The sequence below is a fragment of the Pyricularia grisea genome (genome assembly GCF_004355905.1).
Source record: "Pyricularia grisea strain NI907 chromosome V map unlocalized Pyricularia_grisea_NI907_Scaffold_6, whole genome shotgun sequence".
NCBI classification, from domain to species: domain Eukaryota; kingdom Fungi; phylum Ascomycota; class Sordariomycetes; order Magnaporthales; family Pyriculariaceae; genus Pyricularia; species Pyricularia grisea.
The window spans coordinates 1140405-1159843 of NW_022156719.1; the positions used below are offsets into that span (position 1 = coordinate 1140405).

Consider the following 19439-nt stretch of genomic DNA (forward strand, 5'->3'; position numbering starts at 1 on the left):
GTCAAAAACAACTTACAGAGGTACAGAGAGTGCGTGTTTGATTTTTCCACTCTCGTTTCAAATTTTCCAATTTTCTTTTCTCTCCACCTGCGCTTAGGTTGACCGACCATCAGCGTTGGACAGTTTCTCAGGTGACGTAATGCCGCTGTGGGGCCGCGATGGTTGAATTTATCGAAAACGAGGAAACCGATATAATTCTATTACAAGTATGGGAATTTGGGGGGCATATAAAATAAAAAAGTTTAATTTGTGGATTTGTGACAATGATATGTGGGGTAATACTGGATCGGAAGGAATGAAGTAAAGTAATTAAAATCAAGTTTCAATTAAAATATAATTTAACATAGCAGCCCAATAAGGTAAATTTCTCTTTTTTTTTCTTTTTTTTTCTTTTTTTTTTCTTTTTTTTTTTTTTTTTTTTTTTTTTTCTTTTTTTTTTCTTTTTTTTTCTTTTTTTTCTTTTTTTTCTTCTTTTTATGGGGTAGCCGAATGCCAACTTTTTACCAAGGTTACCTTATTTTAATTATTATGGTATTTGCCAAATATTATTATTGGTAAAACCATTATAATACGGAAATATATTTTGAATATATATAGGATTATACCTATTAATTTTTCCTTGTTTATTTTCTTTTATTAATTTATGTATAAAGAAAGTTGTGAAATATAAAAACATGTAAATAGTAGGCCAAATTAGAAGGAGCAATACAGTCACCCCCACCCTCCCCCCATATACTATAAACCGGTCGGCAGGCAATAAAAAACAGAGTGAACCCTGCCAAAACGTCTGTGGAGAATGTAAGTTATTTGTGATTTTCATCCCTGGGTTTATTCCATTTTTTTATCGAGTATTTCCTCGGAACAGCCACTTTTGTGTTTTGCTTGCTTACCTACCTTTTCTTTTCACACTAGACTAATACGGTAATACCAGAATCTGTTCTGACACACACGCCCCCCTCCAAACCGGAGCTTATGCCATAAAGGGCAGCGTCATGGAAATGCAGGACAACGGGGATGCTTGAACTCTCTTTTTGTTGCGATATTTTGCAGTACGCCGTCGGTAGATACAGGATTGGCTAGAGTCTTCCTGGACTGGGATGTGGAATCTTGAGCAATGTTTATGTCCCGGGACAATTAGTCCAGCCCGTCCATGACCAGTCGGTATGTCACCATCTATGGACCGATGTGCCCGGCCCCCCCGGTGATTTATAACCAAGATAAACGCCGGTGCGGCATGTCTCATCTGAGCTCAGGACATCCTACCCCTCTCGTGGCGCAGGTGAAGTATCACCAGCCGAGTATTATTTCAGATATCCCTCAAGCCACTTTTACAATCCATCTCTTACAGACACCGCACACCATACACGTCACAATGACTCCAGAGCCCATAGCCATCATCGGTAGCGCATGCCGCTTCCCAGGTGATCTATCCACACCCTCTGACCTCTGGAACTTCCTCAAGAGCCCACGAGACTTGCAGAAAGAAATACCCAAAGACCGCTTCAATGCCGACGCCTTCCACCATCCGGATGGCAGTCACCATGGGCGCACCAACGCACGGCATGGTTATTTTTTAAATAACATCAAGACGTTCGATGCACAATTCTTCAACGTCCAGGCCGGTGAAGCCGAAAGTATGGACCCGCAGCAAAGGCAGTTGCTCGAAACCACGTACGACGCGCTTTCTGCGGCCGGTCAAACGTTAGGCGGGTTGAAGGGTTCAGATACCGCAGTTTACGTTGGTATTATGACTCATGATTTCGAGCTTACAAAGGTCGTGGACCTTGATGCCATTCCAACGTATTTGGCCACAGGCGCTGCAACAAGCATTGCTAGCAATCGTTTAAGTTATTTCTTTGACTGGCATGGACCTAGTGTAAGTTGATCCGTCCCTGTTTGCTGGTTGATGGTAGGGTTGTTGTAATTGCGCTGACACCCACGCAGATGACCATCGATACGGCTTGCAGCTCTTCCCTAGTCGCAGTTCACCACGCTGTGCAGCAGCTGCGGTCCGGTACCAGCAGGGTTGCTGTTGCGGCGGGTGCGAATCTGATATTGTCGCCATGTAAGAACTTGACAATAAGCCTTTTTGTTTTTGTGTTTTTTTTTTCTGGAAAGGGGCAAACATGAGCTAACAGCTATTTAAGTAAACTTCATCACGGAAAGCAAACTGTCTATGCTTTCACCCACCGGACGGTCACGCATGTGGGATGCCGGAGCTGATGGATACGCACGAGGTGTATGTTATTCCTCACATTACAATCTATCCCAGACGAATTTCAAAATGGAAATTAGACTAACAAAAAAACAGGAGGGAATTGCGTGTGTCGTCCTTAAAACCCTTTCCCAGGCTTTGGCAGACGGCGACACAATCGAGGCCCTGATCCGTGAGACGGGTGTCGGCCAGGACGGTCGTACCACCGGAATAACCATGCCGAGTAACGTGGCGCAGGCATCGCTTATTAGGGCAACCTATGCGCGGGCTGGTCTGGATTTGAACAAGCCCGAAGGTCGGCCGCAGTTCTTTGAAGCTCATGGTATGTATAGCCTCCCCCTTATCGCTCGATGTTATTTGCTTTTATAAGTGTGAATTTCGAGCTTCTTACCACGAATGAATAAACAGGAACCGGAACGCCAGCAGGTGACCCGCAAGAAGCAGAGGCGATTTCCAAGGCGTTTTTCTCCAATAGGGAGGATATGCAGGATTTGTACGTCGGTTCCATTAAAACGGTAATCGGACATACAGAGGGCACGGCCGGTATTGCCGGACTGCTAAAATGCAGCCTTGCGGTGCAAAACGGTATTGTGCCGCCCAATATGCTTTTGGAAACCCTTAATCCTCGGGTTAAACCTTTTACAAAGCATCTAAGGGTGCCAAAGGAGGCGATAACGTGGCCGGCTGTCGAGGAGGGGCAGCCGAGGAGAGCGAGTGTTAACTCTTTTGGTAAATCTTTGGTCATTGGTCTATTTATATAAGTGCGACTGGACGGGCCACTAACAAGTAAAAAAACAGGTTTTGGCGGGACAAACGCGCATGCCATCGTGGAAGAATATATACCGCCCAACACATTTACACCCACCACCACCAACAACACCACCTCGGTTAACGCCTTGCCGTTAGTATTCTCTGCTCGCACCAAACGGTCGCTAAAGGCCAACATGGAGAGCATCCTGGCTCTCGCCAAAAAAAGCCCTACACTCAACGTTACAGACCTAGCTTACACTCTGCTTCAAAAACGCTCCGTGCTACCACTTCGCCATGCCGTTGCCGCAGCAGACCTCACCACCCTCATTCGTACCCTTGAGGCAGCCGCAAAGGAAGACATCGGGGTGGACCAGCCGCCAAGCAACACCACCCCACGCATCCTCGGTATCTTCACTGGTCAGGGCGCTCAATGGCCCGCCATGATGAAAAAACTGGTCGTGCGCATACCGTTCGCGGCCCGCATTATCGCCGAGCTGGACGTCAGCTTGCAAACGCTGCCCGAACAATACCGCCCCAGCTGGACATTAATGGAGCAGTTAATGCGTGAAGGCGACGAGTCAAATGTACGGCTCGCGGCGTACTCCCAACCGCTCTGCGCCGCCGTCCAAATCGTCTTGGTACAACTGCTTGCGGCAGCCGGCATCAACTTTAACGCTATTATCGGTCATAGTTCGGGTGAAATAGGCTGTGCCTTTGCTGCAGGTTATATCTCTGCCACTCAGGCCATCCGCATTGCTTATATACGTGGGTTTATCAGCGTCCACGCTGCAAGCCCGTCTGGCCAAACGGGCGCCATGTTGGCGGCCGGTATGTCTTTGGATGATGCAAAAGACCTGGTCGAATTGGAAGATTTCCAGGGCGAGGTATGCATCGCCGCATGCAATTCACCAGACAGCGTGACTTTGTCGGGTGATACGGACGCTTTGGAAATGGTTGTTGAAATCTTGCAAGATGAGGGCAAATTCGCCAGGTTATTGCGAGTGGACAAGGCCTACCACTCCCACCATATGCTCCCCTGTTCGGGGCCGTATATCGCTGCTTTGGAGGAATGCGGCTGCGCGAAGCCGGACGGTCAGGGCAACGGGGTCAAGTGGTACTCCTCTGTACATGAAGGGAAGATTATGGCGGCGGAGGATGTTACAGCGCGATATTGGTCCGACAATCTGGTGTCGCCGGTGCTTTTCCGCCACGCGTTGGAGCAAGCCGGGCTTGAAAACACGTCCTTTAGCGCGGCCATTGAGGTCGGTCCGCACCCGACGCTTAAAGCACCTGCGACCAACACCCTCACCGCGGTCGGGGTGGAGGATATCCCCTACACCGGATGCTTGCAGCGAGGCGGGGACGACGTTCTCGCGCTGGGCGAATGCCTCAGCTACCTGTGGGAACGGTTCGGCGCGCAGGGTACCGTCGACGCTGAAAAGTTCGTCAAAGAGGTGCATGGCGCCAAACCCGTGGACCTTTCCAAACGTCTCCCGATTTACAGCTGGGATCATTCGAGAATATATTGGGCCGAATCTCGAGCCACGCAGGCGGCTTTGCATGCATCTCGGCCACACCTGATTTTGGGGACGTTATTGCCTAATAGCACGGCCACCAAGTTGCAATGGCGCAACTTTATCCGACCCCGGGACCACGAATGGATGCAGGGGCACGAATTGCAAAATCAAGCCGTCTTCCCTGCTGCGGGTTATGTGATTTTGGCCATGGAGGGTGCGTTGCATATCGCTGGCGACAAATCCGTTGGGCTAATTGAGATGTTGGATTTGACCATCGAGAAAGCCGTTACATTTGATGACGCGGACGATATGGCCGAGTTAACCTTGATTGCCAACATCACGTTGACGACTGCGGAACAAATCGAAATAGATTTCAATATCGCATCTTGCCTATCCCGCGAAACGAGTCTATCCCTCTCCGCCCAGGGCAAAATCGTTGTCACCCTTTCGGATCCGGTTTCCCACCCCGCCCCGGGTCCGCCGCCGCCGCATGCTAATCCAGTCGATGTTAAACTCTTTTACAAAGAGCTGGATTCCGTCGGCTACAGCTACAGCGGCAACTACCGTTGTATATACAGCATGGCGCGCAATACGGCTCGGGCTGCAGGCCATATGGCCCACCCTCGCCTGACTGATGGCGCACATCCCATAGTTTTGCATCCCGCCAATTTGGATCTGGCGTTCCAAACCGTTATGGCTGCTTATTCGTCGCCCGGTGATAAACGCCTGCGCTCGATTTACGTTCCCGTAAAAGTTGGTAGAATCGCTCTGGTGCCCAAGGTTTGTGCGGATACTTTGGACGGGCTCGAGGGCGTGCGGTATAACGCTTTCAACACCTATGATGGAGGCGATTATTTGTCTGGTGATATCGAGGTTTTCGACAAAAATACCGGTGCCGTCCTGTATACGGTCGAAAATATGCACCTTAAACCGTTGGCGCAGCCTTCTAACGCCGAAGAGCACCGGCCGTTTACCAAAACGGTTTGGGGCCCGTTGGATGCGGATAAAATCCTCGACATTGAAAGGCTTTGGGCCACCGACCAGGATAAACACGTTATCCCGATTATCGAGCGTTGCGTGTATTATTTTGTTCGCCAATTTTTAAGCGAATGCACAGAGGAAGACCGCAAAAACGCCAGTTTGGGTAACCAGCGGTATATCGCCTGGCACGAACACGTGCTCAAGATCGCGCGCCAAGGCAAGCATTTGTTCTATAAGCCAGAGTGGGAGGAAGACACCGAAGAAATTATTGACAAGCTGCTGGAAGAGTAAGTTGAAGATAAATAAATTCGTTTTTATACAGTTAACAAGCTAACACATACGACAGGAACTGGTACCACCCACACTTGCGATTGGCCAAACTGGTCAGCGAAAATAGCTTGTCGACGATCCGTGAAAACAAGAACCCTTTTATCTGGATGGACGAAAACGGGCTGTTGACCGAATTTTACACAAGCTATTTGACCAGTGGTCCGACTTGGGAATATGGTCAGCATTTGATAGAGCAAATTGCGCACCGTTTCCAGAATATGGACATTCTCGAAATTGGTATAACTGCTTCGCCCAGCCCCAGATCCATTCACACCCCCTTGGATAAGGCATTAAAACTAATACCTACATATTTTAGGCGGTGGAACTGGATCTGCTACCAAGTCCATCTTGGCTATCCCGGAACTCGGTTTCAACAGTTACACTTTTACCGATATTTCGGCTGCCTTTTTCGAAAAAGCCAAAGAGAAATTTGCTCCTTTTCTCGACCGTATGAACTTCCGCAAATTGGATATTACAAAACCGCCGGCCGAACAGGGCTTTAAAACGCACGCGTACGATTTAATCATCGCCTCATCCGTTTTGCATGCCACACCCAGTTTGGCCGAAACCATGGCCAACGCGCGTACATTACTTAAGCCCGGCGGACACGTGGTCATCTGCGAGGCAACCAATAAGGACCATATGCGCGTTGGATACCTGTTCGGGTCTTTTGCAGACTGGTGGGCTGGCTACGATGAAGGCCGGACGTTGGACCCATTTGCTACCCGGGAAGAATGGGATGCCATTTTTAAAAAGACGGGTTTTAGCGGTATCGACAGCATTACCACCGACCGCGAAGCCCACCTTTTCCCCAATACCCTCCTTAGTACGCATGCCATTACGCCCGAGCAGCTGCGTTTCGATGCGCCGCTTTTGGCGCCCGTCAAGCCGGAGCAACCACAACTAGTCGTGGTTGGTGGTGGAGAAAATTCGGCCCCGATCCTCGCTCAGATCCGCGAGCTGCTGCCGCACCGCACACCCGTCGTCGTTCCCAGCCTCGTCGACCTGCCTGAATTGCAATCCAAGGCGACCTACGTAGTCCTGTCCGAGGTCGACTCCCCCGTCTTTGAGGGCTTGAGCGACGCCGAGTTTGCCGGTCTTAAAAAGCTCTTCTTCAGCTCTTCAGCCGCGGTCCTGTGGCTGACCGAGGACGCGTGGGTGTCGAACCCCGTCCAGGCCATGAGCATCGGCACGCTTCGGACGGTGCGTCTCGAGAACCCAAATGTGCCTTTCCAGTCGCTCGATGTGGACAAGTTGGCCGAGCTGGATTGCAAGTTCCTCGTCGAGCAGGTTCTCCGGCTTGAAGAGGGCCTTCCTGACAACTCGACGTGGACGCTGGAGCCCGAGATTTGCGTCGTCAATGGTCGGCCGTACATCCCGCGTATTAAGCAGGACATGGAGAGAAATAATCGTATGAACTCGACGCGCCGGCCAATCTTCAAGGAAGTCGACGTTGCCGCCGTCCCTGTCGTGCTGCGGGACAGGGAGCTGGTTACGGCCACGACGTCCTCCCCGCTTGGAGTGCCCCTGGACACATCCAAGGTGACGGTGCAGGTTCACCACTCCACTGCCAAGGCAGTTCGGGTGTGTGGCCTGGGGTACCTCCACGTCGTCACTGGTACGACGGCCGAGGGTGCCGTGCTCGCTCTGTCGGAATCCAACGCGTCCGTCGTCACCGTGCCCGTCACGCAGACGTTCCCCGTCAAGGACACGTCCGCCGCGACCTTGTCGTCGGCAGTGGCGGCGCTCGTTGCACAGAGCATCGTCGAAACGCCGCAGGGCTCGTCCATGTTGGTCTACTCAGCGCCGGGATTCTGCGTTGACGCCATCAAGCAGGTCGCCGAGGCCAGGGGCGTATGCGTGCACTTCGCCGGCACCGATTCCTCCGTCTCTGGGAGCATCGTCCTCCACCCGCAGGACACGACCCGCGCGCTGAAGCAGAAGCTCCCGGCTAGTATCGCCTCGCTGTACGACCTGTCTGCCGATGCGTCCGCCAACGCCCTCGGGCAGCGCCTCGTCAAGATCACCGGGTGCGCAGCCCGGAACGCTGACTATGTCGCCCGTGACAGTGCCAGCACCGTCGTCTTCACCGAATCTCTGGAGGCGGCTCAGCTGCAGCTTGTTGCGGAATGCATCAGCAGGGCGCCCCCCGTCGTCTCGTGCACCACAACCGGCCCCGCCGACGTCGTGAACAGGGCCCTCGACACGGTCATAGACTGGCAGGCCACGCCCAAGCTTCCGGCACGGGTCAGCCCTGTGGATAGCGGCAAGCTGTTTGTTGACAACAAGACTTACCTGCTGGTTGGTCTCTCGCAGTCCATGGGTCGCAGCATCGCGAGCTGGATCATTAGACACGGCGGGCGTCACGTCGTTTTGTCCAGCCGAAACCCCGAAGCCCCTGAGGCTGAATGGTTGAGCGACATGACACGGTTGGGCGGACAGATTTCCGTTCTTGCTATGTAAAATTCCCTTTTACCCTTATTTTCCCAACGAGCTTGCACCTGTTGGACATCGGCTAACCAAAGTTTCAATTTAATAGGGATGCATCAAGCGCCGAGTCTGTGGATGCAGGTTTGGCCAAGTTGAGAAACGACTTTGGACTGCCGCCTGTCGGTGGTATCGCATATGGGCCACTGGTGCTCAAAGATGCTCTGCTCAACAACATGGACTTGGACACCATGGAAATTGTACTCAAATCAAAGGTTCCCGGTGCCAAGATCTTCCATGACCGATTCAACGACCCAAAAACAAACCCACTGGACTTCTTTGTCATGTTTTCCAGTGCTGCTTTGTTTGGTGGAAACCCAGGGCAGGCCAATTATACTGCAGCAAACGCGTATTTGCAGTCGCTTGGACAATTTAGGCGAAGCAAGGGTCTTGCTGTAAGTCTTCGGGGGGATTTTTTTTTCTTCCCTCTCCTTCCCCTTCCTCCTCTCCTTTGCACCAATGCTCTCGTTTATACGACAAAACTAACGTCTAAACACAAGGCCTCTACAATCCATATCGGTGCCGTCATGGGTATTGGTTATTTGACTCGCAACGCACGAGAGGCAGAGTTTCAAGAAAAGTCCGACGTTGATACCCTCGGTGAAGCCGAGTTCCTGAGCCTGTTCGCAGAGGCCGTGGTTTCCGGCCGTAAAGTCGATGGCGTCGACGGCATTTCCGCTAAATCAGTTGTCGATATGTCCGAAATCGAGATTGGTAGCGGCATTCCTGCCTTTGAATCCCGTCACAAGGAGACCATCAAGTTCTACCACGACCCACGGTTCGGTAACCTTAAGACGCCAGAACAGAGAGGCGATAATGTGGATTCTGGTGGCAACAGGCTGAGCGTGAAAGAAATGCTCGCTGCCGCGACGGACATGGAGGAGGTTCAGGCTATTATCAGCGGTAAGTCCCCTTGTCTTCTTATTGACACTTTATATATGGCCATTTGGATTGGAGCTGACATTCGCCGTGTACCCAGAAACCCTGTCTGAGAAAATGCGCGGCGTGCTTCACATCCCGGCCGAGGAGAGCGTCAACGCATCTGCGCCATTGCTTGATCAGGGCATAGATTCGCTGGGTGCAATCACCGTAGCTTCTTGGTATGTAAAGCCCGTGTTTCTCAACCGCTATCCGACCCTCTTATTCGGCATAAAATTAACAAAAAAATCATAGGTTCTCCAAGCAACTGCTGGTCGAAATACCAATCCTGCGTGTCTTGTCAGGTGCTTCCATCGAAGAGCTGGCAGCCGAGGGCGCGTCCCGCCTGTCGCCCGCCGCCATCCCTCTCGTTGCAAATGCCCAGGGTCCCGCGACGCCGTCCGAAGACACCTCATTAGAGGATGAGCGGTCGGGAGTTGTGACCCCGTTGACTCCCATGGTTCAGTTGGACAAGGCCGAGAAGATTCTCGACGGAGTGACGCGCCGGGCGCCCATGTCGCTTATGCAGGAATACAGCTACAAGCGGCAGCTCGCCCTGGCCGATGTTACGATTTCTCACAACACCATCGGCGTCGTCATGGAAGGCACCCTGGATACGGCCAAACTTTCCGAGGCCGTAGCCACTGCCATCCAGAGGCATGAGATTTTCCGCACGGCGTTTAGAACCGTCGATGGCGATGTGAACCCCCTGCTGCACGTCCTCGCCACACCTAGTTGGGGCCTACGTACCGAGATTGTGGCATCTCGCTCCGAGGCAGAAGCCGCATTTGCCGCTTTGCAAAACGAACCATATGATTTGACGGCCGGTGAGACTTTTAAGATCGTTTTATTCACCTGGTCGCCGACATCACGTTTGTTGGTTTTCGCCTACCACCGTCTGGCAGGCGATGGTTCCACAACCGAGAACTTGGTCGCGGAGTTGGCTCAGCTTTATTCGGGTGCTGCGCTGCCTCCCGCGCCGCAATACACCGATTTTGCGATGAAACAACGAAAATTGCTTATTTCAGGCGGTATGAATGCCGACGTCGCTTACTGGATCGGATTGTATACCCCGGTCCCTGCGCCGCTGGCGCTGCTTCCATTGCCCGGTGTCAAGGATGTCCGTTCCCCGGTCGCCTGGGACCAATACACGGCCATGACCCGACTGTCGCCCGTTATGGCATACCGAATCAAGGAGCGCACCAAGAAGCTGCGCACTACACCCATGAACTTTTACCTGGCCGCCTACACCACCCTGCTCTCCGAGCTCAGCGGCCAGGACGCCGTGTCGATCGGCCTGGCCGATACCAACCGTTCGTCGGTGGCGGACCTGTCGACCATGGGCTACTTTGCCAACCTGCTCCCGCTGCGCCTGGCCCCATCCGCCGCGTTCAGCGGCACCGTCGACGCCACCAAGGAGTCCGTCCGGCTGGCCATGGCGCACTCGATCGTCCCGCACGACTTGCTGACCTCCAAGCTCGTGCTGGCCGTGCCGCCCGCCGAGATGACCTGCGCACCCCTATTCCAGGCCGTGTTTGATTACCGCCAGGGCGCGACCGAGTCTGGCGTCATCGGCGGTGCTAGCATCACCGAGGTTATCGCCAGTCGGGAGAGGACGCCGTATGACGTCGTTTTGGAGATGAGTGACGACCCGACCAAGGAGCCGCTGATTACTGTCAAGTTGCAAAAGTCCATTTACCAGGAGGGAGATGCCGAGGTGTTTATGGAGCGGTACGTTGAGGCTCTGAAGGCGTTCAGTAACGGGGACGTCTGCTAGATAATATGTTTAACATAAGTTGTCTCCGGAATTCCGGGGCTTGCAAACGATTTCTGGCGGCTCCGATAAATCGCAAAATTTAATGTTCAGGGCGAGCTCTGTGAAAACAAGGCAAGCCTGCGAATCTGTTGCGGGTCAGAACGGAACGTAACGTTGATTACAGTGACGCTTTTTTGGTATAATTTATCGCAAAAGTTAAGCCAAGCCAACGAGGCCGGTAATTATGTAATATTCCGCTAGCTGTGACGCCTATTTTAATCGTGGGATTAGGGTCCGAAAAAGCCGAAAATTATCTACCAATCGCCATTTGCTTGCTGGATGGATATTTATTATTGTAAAAAGCGGCACGCCCATATAACCAACAAATTTGCTTGTAGGCACCCCTGCCTTCCAAATTATGCATTTACATTGGCGCTGACGATCTTTCCAACAGAAAACAATTTGACGGATAAGTACGGTTAGCTTTTTTTAATGCAAACTGGTTCAACCTTTGCTAACGCAGCAAAGATTACATTTACAAGCCAGGTAGAAACAAATCCGGACAGGCAAAGAGGCCCATGCAATCTAAACCCATTGGCAGGAAAAGTGGTGGGCGAGGCAGAAGTTTGCCTCGTGAGCGTCCGCGTCTCATTTTATAAAACGTTTCTTGTTCCAAGAAACCTGCCGACTAGTTACGAAGGCTTCGTTTGGATCGGGATGAACCTTTTTCTTTTTGGTAGGCCGTAATGCCTCGATTTGTGCTTTTAAAATTTCGATTTCCCTTTTTGTCAGGCTATTTTGAAATCTTCTTGGTCCCATGCTTTCCGTAGTTTCGAAAATAACAATCTTTGGCCAGAGTCTATGCTTCCAAGTGGTTGAGTCGACCGGAATTGGTCCTCCATATCACGGGCAGGCATACATTGGAGAACCTTGGTCTCAATGCTCAGACTAGACCCCCCTGCGTTGCAGGGTGGACCGGGCGCTCCATGTACCTTTCAGCCACATGGCTTTTCGACCAATTAAATCGGCCGAAAAGATGGCGCCCTGAACCAGAGTGAGGAGCTCGCGTTTAGGAATGAGCCCCGAGACTACCTAAGGTAGGCATATACCTTAGGTATATATAAGGTAGGTACTTGACCCAACGATATCCAGTAATCAGTTGCAACAAAACCCCCTCCCTATACAGTACGGTAGTCAGTTCCCCTATTGCCAAGCCCAGGGTGGGGGTTGGCTCTCGACCGGAAGCAACTACCGAAAGCTGCCGTACCCACCCCCACTTAAGAATTGACCGGGCTCAACCTTGAACGAATTAGATATCTGTTCGTAGTATTATAGAAATGATTTCGGCCGCGTTGCCCCCATTTCTCGCTGTAAGAATACACCGAGGACCCGAAAGTCATGGCAAAGACAAACTTGTACCGAGCCGATGGTCGGTGTCTCCAAAAACGAACTATCGGGGGTTTATATTTCACTTGATCAAGATTAACCCCACCTTTGGGTTGGTTGGCAGAGACACTTTGATTTCATTCACCATTCAAAACTTGGATTCCCAGACACTTGTGTAATTTATCCATCAAGCTACGTTCCAGTGACCAGACCAACAACTGGATACCCAAGCAGGTTACGATCCCCTCCTTGACGGAAAACCGCACGAAAACACCAACCATGGCAGCCGCACCAGCACCAGGCATCTACGTGCCCGTGCCGACCTTCTTCGCCTCGCGGACGGCGGCCGACTACACCGCGCACGCCCCTCCCGTCGACGTCGTCGCCCAGGTCGCCCACTCTCTGTACCTGGCCCGCGCCGGCATCCACGGGCTCGTCATCCTCGGCAGCACCGGCGAGGCCGTGCACATGACCAACGACGAGCGCAACGCCGTGCTGGCCGGCGTGCGCAAGGGATTGGACGCCGAGGGCTTCAAGGGCTACCCCATCATCGCCGGCACCGCCGCGCAGAGCGTGGCAGAGGTCGTCGAGCAGCTCAAGGATGCTCATGAAAAGGCCGCCTGCCAGTTCGGCATGGTCTTGGTGCCTGGTTACTTTGCCGGTGCTACGTCGCAGGAGGGTATCGTGAGGTGGTTCACTGCCGTGGCGGACCAGAGTCCCATCCCCGTCATGATGTGAGTTTTTGTCATTCTCCTGGATTAGAGAAAGCAACCGCCCCTAAAACAGCCCCACACAACACCAAACGACTAACGCTTGACCAAACCCTCCCACAAAAAGTTACCACTACCCGGGCGTATCAAACAACGTCAAGGTAACCATCCCGACATTCGCCACGCTGTCCCAGCACCCCAACATCGTCGGCTGCAAGCTTTCGTACCCAGACGTGCCCGTGCACACGGAGCTCGCGCTGCACCCAGACATCGACCACTCTCGCTTCGCCGTCTTCACGGGCCTGGGCTCGCAGCTGTTCCCCGTGGTGGCCGTGGGCGGCGCGGGCGCCATCGACGGCGCCGCCGCCTTCTTCCCCAAGGCCGTCGTGCGGCTGTTTGAGCTGTCGCAAAACGTGCGCCCCACCGACGAGGAGCACGCCGAGCGCCGCAGGCTGCAGTACCTCGTCGCCGCCCTCTACTCCAAGCTCATCCCCACGGGCACCATCGGCATCAAGGAGGCCGTCGCGAGGCTGAGGGGCTTTGGCGACCCCGACGGTACGCGGCTGCCGCTTTTTGGTGGGTTCGCCGATGGGGATGCAGAGTGGGCGAGGTGGAAGCCGATAGTTGATCAGCTCGAGGAGGCCGAGAAGAAATTATAAAAAGAATGTGTATAGATGACGTTTTCTTCTGTAGTTTGATATACCTCTTGCCCCCCATGTATTTTTTTGTCAAGCATTAGTATAATGCACAGAAAACTGAAAAAAAAAAGACTGCCTGATGATCAGATGCAATGTTGTGACGTTGTAAATGCTCCTCAGGTACGGCTGGGTAGACACAAGGCCAAATGAGAGACCCTGCCCCTGAAAGAAAGAGAAAATGTCATAGCGTGATATAACACGCCTTATTAAATCTATAGCCATAATAACAAATCTAATAACGCTGGCATCAAGACAAAAAAACCAAAAAACCAGTCCAACTCCCAAGTCTATAACGCCACAACCGCCCTCTGCTCCCGTCTACTCCTCATCACCAGCTCCAAAACCGGACTGACGACACACCTCTTGACCGACAGCCACATCTCAAACGCCTCAAGCTGCACCTCGACCTTCAAGTACCCGACCCAGGCGGCGAGCAAGCCGACGGCGTTGGGCGGCCAGAGCAGGGACCCGCGCTCGCGGAGCTTCTCCAGCCGCTCCAGAAACACCGTCCGGGTGCAGTACCTGGCGAGGATCAAAAAGGACCTGACGGGACCCTGGCGCGTGTGCAGGTTCTCGTCGAGGCTGCGGGTGAGGTCGTTGGTCTTTAGGATGAGGAGGATGATGCGGGGCACCTTGCCGAGGAGCTGGACGAGGTCGGCCAGCAGGCCGCCCTGCAGGGCGCTGCCCATGGTTTGCTTCTCGTCGAGGGAGCGCGGGGCCAGGAGCACGGAGCCGGCGGCGCCGTCGGCGCCCGACGACGCCGCGAGGACGCCAAAGTCGCGGCCCGTGATGGCCGACGCGAACAGCGGGAACGACTCGTCCGTCACGCCCGCCACCTCGTGGGCGTACTTGCGCATCCGGTCCATGTCGCCCTCCACCACGGCCAGCCACATCTTGGCGTACGACCGCCGCAGGTCCAGCGGTATGTCGCGGTATAGGCCGTGGTCGTAGAGTATGACCTCGAAGTTGCTGCCTCGTCCGCCCTCGCGCTTCCGGATGGCGATGTTGCCGCCGTGCGGGTCGCAGTGCAGCGGTGCGCCGTCGCCGAATATCATCTCGTTGAAGATGCGCGCCAGCGCCGCCGAGACCTCGTCGCGGTCGATGCCCTGCCCGTCGAGGTAGTCGAGGTCGTCCAGCCGGTGGCCCGACTCGTTGGCCATGATGAGGATGCGCCGGTCGGCCTGGATGACATCGGGGATGACGAGGGGCAGCTCGGGGTGTTTGGAAAAGTACTCGCGTGTGCGATTTGCGTTGTATGCCTCGAGCCGGAAGTCGAGCTCCTGAGGCAGCGACAGGTCCATCTCGTCCGACAGCCAGCTGAGGTCGTACTCGGGAAAGAAGCGCTTCAGGGTCTGGAAGGTGTACCTGGTCAGGGCCAGGTCAAGAGGTGCCCATTGGGCCAGGCCTGGGTGCTGGACCTTGACGGCCACGCGACGGCCGTCGGCTTTGAGGGTCGCCAGGTGAACCTGCGCAAGGGAGGCGGCGCCGATGGGCTCCGAGCTGAACTCTGAAAAGACGTCCCAAAGCTGGTTGCCAGTGTCGGCGAGGTACATGGCCTGGATGGATTCGAACGAGCTGACGGGGCAGCGGTCTTGTAGTGGGATGAATGTTGTTGTCCATTCGATGGGAAGGAGATAGTTCATGGCGCTCTGGTGGTCCAACATGTCAGTAAGCTGTTTCGCGCATCGAGTCAAACAACCCCCATAGAAGCACTACATCAACATACCAGGTGCTGCCCAAGCTTGATAAAGATACCGCCATTCTTCTCCAAGACCTTGAGCGTCCGGACCGCACATCTTTTGTGACACTCGCTTAATAGCTTCTCCTGCTCGTTGGCATCCTCCAAACCATCGCGCTTCTTCAATGTTGATCGGTAGCTATTTACAGGAGAGCAGTAGTCAGCATTGGATGCAAATCCCAATCTGGATGTTGTGGCTTGAAAACCTACTCATTAATACAGAGGGCCAAGGCCGCCGCAACACGGCCACACCTCTCGACCGTCTCGTAACCGGCCTTGATGTCGTCCGTAAAGGCCAAAATACCCACGCTCGCCGCACCACCGGTGGTGGCAAGCAGCAATGCGCCGCTACCTCTCGGCCTCCTCGAGCCTCCTTGTTGCTGCTGGTGGTATTCGGACTGCGGCCGCGACTGGCTTGTTGTCGAGGCATGCCTAGAATATTTCGAGCTCGTGATGCCGCGAACCGACGACGCAACAGTTCGACGGCCGCTGTTCCCAAGCGCAAAACCCGCCGCCGCGCGTCCGGCAGCAATTGACGATTGGTTCCGACAGGATGTGCACGTCCATTGTATCGTCGTCGGGGTGGTTATCGACGAACCGAGGCGCGGCCGAAGCCGGCCCAGTGAAGCAGCGTTACCGAGGGCGGTGTTGAGCTTCATACCTAAACCGCAAGGTATCCTATAGCTAACAGACACACGCACACACACACACACACACACACCACACCCTATGAGGGGACAAAATTGGCTAGGTGCTTCTGTTAAATTGAGGCTGATTTCGGAGATCAATCATTTCGTCGCTCTTTAGGTTTCGGATAAGATAATGAAATTTACTTTCATTATAACTTAGGGAAGAAAGACTGTGGGAATTCGAATTGTTGGGACAACACAAGGAAGCGAGCGGAGCGCAAACTTCATGTGTCGCCGTCCGTGGTGGATCGATCTCGGCATCTCCATAATTTTTTTTCCCTCGCTTTGGCGGGCGGCGGACTTTTTGAAGATTGTGCGTCATTCCTTTTATCGGCCGAAGCTGATCCCTGTCGTCTTCCGATTCCCGCCGCTTGTGGGTAGAGGCTTGCCTCCATATTCCTGACTTTTCTTCACAGTGTTTTGGTTTTATCTTGTTGAATACGAACTAAAATTGATAGCCAAGACAAGCCCCCGATGACAGCATTGCTTGTTGTAATTTATCTTTCCTTTCATGATCGCTATGCCTTCAAATAAATATCTAGTGGCCGTTTTCAGAGGCTAAGGATTTTTGGACGTATCTATGCAATTTGCCTAAACACCCTACTAGCTGCATAAGTAGGTAGTTCCAAGTGCTTCGAACCAGTACCAACCAGCCCAGTCTGTGCCACAACGCTCATCCGACACCGTCAACAGTTAGTTGCATTATACATGGACAAGTTTCTCCCAACATCGATCGCTCGACCGGACCTTGGTCCCTATTTTTCCTAGTTTTCATCCAACGTTCTCATGATTAGTTGAGAATATCCTCGTCAATGTCCAGATCCAGCGCCCCAATAATGTCGTCATCCATCAGTGGTTTGTGAATCGTCGGGAGACCCTTCTTGTCTTGAGAGCTCTGTTGTAGCTTCAGCTTCGCCAGGTGCGGCAGCAAGCCTCCCTTAGTCGCTCCCCCATCGCCACTCTCACCACCACCGCCCGGAGTGCTCGCTCCGCTATCAGTACCACCTCCTTTCTTCGGTGTATTGCTGCGCTCTATCCGGCGTTCGTGCTGCGCTCGCTCCTGGATTTGCGCTTTCCGCACCGCGTCCCGGTTGCGTCTGCGGTTCTCGGCGTTGATCTGCGCCAGCCTTTCCTGCTGCGATAGTCCTCCGTTAGGTCCGCTACCCGCGCCTTTTTTAGCGGCCGGTTGTAGTGATGTCCTAAAAGCTAAGCGCGGCGTCTCGAGCGTCTCAAGCTTTTCTTCCAGCTCCTTTGCCTTGTCGTGCATGCCCAGCGCGCGGTACTCGGCAATATCCTGCTCCAGCTGCAAGCGATCATGCCCCTGGAATTTGGCCTTCAACTTTCTGACCCGCTCAATCTTTGCCGAGAGCTCATCTTCCGTCCAGCTGTGTTTGAGTAGACTGTGGAGTTCGTCAAGCTTTTTGGACACGGCCGACTGCATGGGAAGGTCCACATTCTCGGCATTGCAGGTTGTCTTATACCTCCTCCACTCGTTCTGTTCCATGTCAGAAAAGGTGTTCAAGCCAGAAAAAAAAAAAAAAAAAAAAAAAAAAAAAAAAAACGAAGCGGGTTTTGAAGCAGAGAACTCATACCTCTGTAAACGGCTGGTTCGAGCAAGCGATGAAGGGCCAGTCACGAACTGCCTTGCCATGCGCAGCAGTCACATATTGATCCGTGATTATTTGACCATGAGCGCCGTCGGTTGCGTACTCTTTGCCTTTTGATATGCCTGTATAAAGGGGTCAGAAAAGGTCACACGGTTGGTTTCATGCCACAAAACTTGTACGCACCCTTAACAATCGCCATGCGGTACACGTTTTCCTGCGTCTCCCGGTCCTGACCGACGGAGATTCGTACGAAACAGCCCTCCATCTTCTTCTCAAATCCGGGATTAAAGCATACTTGACCGAACCGAGTGCGGCTCATCCGGATCCTCTGAATGTCTTCCAGTTCCGCCGGCAAGTCCTCCTTCTCAGGCTTTGATTCTTTGGACTTCCTCTTGGAAGAATGCGCCCAATCGACCTCACTGTCGGCGTCGTTGTCGTCCTCAAACTCATCCCGGTACGAAGGCGAACGATCTTTCCTCCGCTCCTTGTCCTCCTCACGCCTGCGTGTGCGCTCATTCTTCTCCGCCCTGGCGCGCTTTAGCGAGTCAAGTGCCGCGTTAGTCTCGCCCACGCGGCTACCGCCAAGCTTGGTGCGGACCCTCGACGTCTTGCGCCTGTCGTCGTCGGCCAGCCCTGCATTCGAGGCTGATCGCTTCTTCTGCATCTCATTATTACTAACGAGCTGGCGAAGCAGTCGGTTCTGGTGCATCTTCTCCTTCTCCTGCGCACGCTCCGCCAGGATCTCCTCACGCTCAATCTCCCGCAAGCTCATGATGTGCGCCTTCTCCGCGTGGCTCATGAACAAGCCCTCGACCGGATACTTGTTCTCCTCTTCGTCGCGGGCCTTACTCCGTCGAACGGATGAGTCTGAATCTGATTCGTCCATAGGAACTGACTGGTCGGATCGCGGGCTCGAGGGGGCCGATGAGCTGTCAAGGACAGGTGTTAGTGCCGGCATACTGTGTGAAAGCCTCCCTGCTGATATTTCGGTGTTGATGAAGTAGTTTGTTGGGGAGAAGCTGGCAGGATGATGGTGGAGATCTCCATTTGCCATATGGAGCTGGTCACGATTGCCACTCTAGAAGAATGGTGTAGCGAAGGCAGCAAGCCATGCCACACTTATAAGTGGCGGGGTGACTTACGCCTCACCCTCTTCCTCCGAATCATCCCCTGGCGCACGTCCTTGGGCCTTTTTTGCGGCCGCCTTCTTCGCCGCTCCATTCTTAGCCTTGCCGGGCGCGGGAGACCTCGATCCTGCGCGGCTGCCATCTTCCTCATCAGAAGAGACGGCGCCACCGGCAAGAGCAAGGAGATCATCATCAATGTCAGACATTTTTGTTGGTTGTCTAATGTAAGATAATTCGGTGCGTGTCAGGATCGAGATAATCGTGGTGATTGCGGTTTCGATGGACGGCGCGCTCCGGTGAGCTTTACTCTGCTGGTGCAGGTGCGTCAGGAACTTAGGACAGATTGAGAACCACGGGATATGCTGTGGGGCGAATTGTCGACTGTAATAGTAGCACTGCGAGAGAATTGAGCGAAATGTAGATAATGAAGAGCTTCTGCAGCTCCTGCCAAATTGGATCGTTAATCGTTTGGTTCGCGATTCTTAAAGCACGAAGTTCAAATCAGTCGGAATGAGCTGCCGCGGATTGAT

The 19439-nt window shown here is 53.4% G+C and overlaps 4 protein-coding genes across 4 annotated transcripts; 2 read left to right on the forward strand and 2 right to left on the reverse strand.

The window, feature by feature from the left end:
- Nucleotides 1-1348: 1348 nt before the first annotated feature.
- PgNI_08287 (uncharacterized protein) lies at nucleotides 1349-10975 on the forward strand (the record flags this gene model as incomplete). Its single annotated transcript, XM_031128286.1, has 12 exons — nucleotides 1349-1876; nucleotides 1945-2065; nucleotides 2148-2239; nucleotides 2312-2537; nucleotides 2624-2944; nucleotides 3014-5750; nucleotides 5810-6030; nucleotides 6110-8252; nucleotides 8333-8675; nucleotides 8781-9183; nucleotides 9260-9380; nucleotides 9454-10975. Coding segments are annotated over 12 exons (8778 nt in total), but the record flags the coding sequence as incomplete, so codon positions are not given.
- Nucleotides 10976-12309: 1334 nt separating this feature from the next.
- PgNI_08288 (uncharacterized protein) lies at nucleotides 12310-13713 on the forward strand. Its single transcript, XM_031128287.1, has 2 exons — nucleotides 12310-13074; nucleotides 13178-13713. The coding sequence occupies exons 1-2, from the start codon at nucleotides 12620-12622 to the stop codon at nucleotides 13707-13709; spliced, it is 987 nt and encodes a 328-aa protein (XP_030979071.1). The 5' UTR covers nucleotides 12310-12619; the 3' UTR covers nucleotides 13710-13713.
- A 322-nt stretch (nucleotides 13714-14035) lies between these two features.
- PgNI_08289 (uncharacterized protein) lies at nucleotides 14036-16266 on the reverse strand (the record flags this gene model as incomplete). The annotated part of the gene is made up of 3 exons (XM_031128288.1): nucleotides 15697-16266; nucleotides 15475-15625; nucleotides 14036-15397 (listed from the first exon to the last, which is right to left on the reverse strand). The coding sequence occupies exons 1-3, from the start codon at nucleotides 16143-16145 to the stop codon at nucleotides 14036-14038; spliced, it is 1962 nt and encodes a 653-aa protein (XP_030978498.1). The 5' UTR covers nucleotides 16146-16266.
- A 393-nt stretch (nucleotides 16267-16659) lies between these two features.
- On the reverse strand, nucleotides 16660-19350 carry PgNI_08290 (uncharacterized protein). Its single transcript, XM_031128289.1, has 4 exons — nucleotides 18925-19350; nucleotides 17966-18711; nucleotides 17768-17904; nucleotides 16660-17670 (listed from the first exon to the last, which is right to left on the reverse strand). Exons 1-4 carry the CDS (start codon nucleotides 19113-19115, stop codon nucleotides 16966-16968), a joined length of 1779 nt encoding a protein of 592 aa, XP_030978555.1. The 5' UTR covers nucleotides 19116-19350; the 3' UTR covers nucleotides 16660-16965.
- Nucleotides 19351-19439: the final 89 nt, after the last annotated feature.

What these genes read in the sequence shown, in the direction of transcription:
- PgNI_08288 (XM_031128287.1), top strand. Translation starts at nt 12,620, where the DNA reads ATGGCAGCCGCACCAGCACCAGGCATCTACGTGCCCGTGCCGACCTTC. An exon ending in AGTCCCATCCCCGTCATGAT is followed by an intron (nt 13,075 to 13,177) that starts GTGAGTTTTTGT and finishes TCCCACAAAAAG; the next exon opens with TTACCACTACCCGGGCGTAT.
- PgNI_08290 (XM_031128289.1), bottom strand. Translation starts at nt 19,115, where the DNA reads ATGTCTGACATTGATGATGATCTCCTTGCTCTTGCCGGTGGCGCCGTC. An exon ending in TCGGAGGAAGAGGGTGAGGC is followed by an intron (nt 18,712 to 18,924) that starts GTAAGTCACCCC and finishes TGTCCTTGACAG; the next exon opens with CTCATCGGCCCCCTCGAGCC. An exon ending in CGAACCAGCCGTTTACAGAG is followed by an intron (nt 17,671 to 17,767) that starts GTATGAGTTCTC and finishes GACATGGAACAG; the next exon opens with AACGAGTGGAGGAGGTATAA.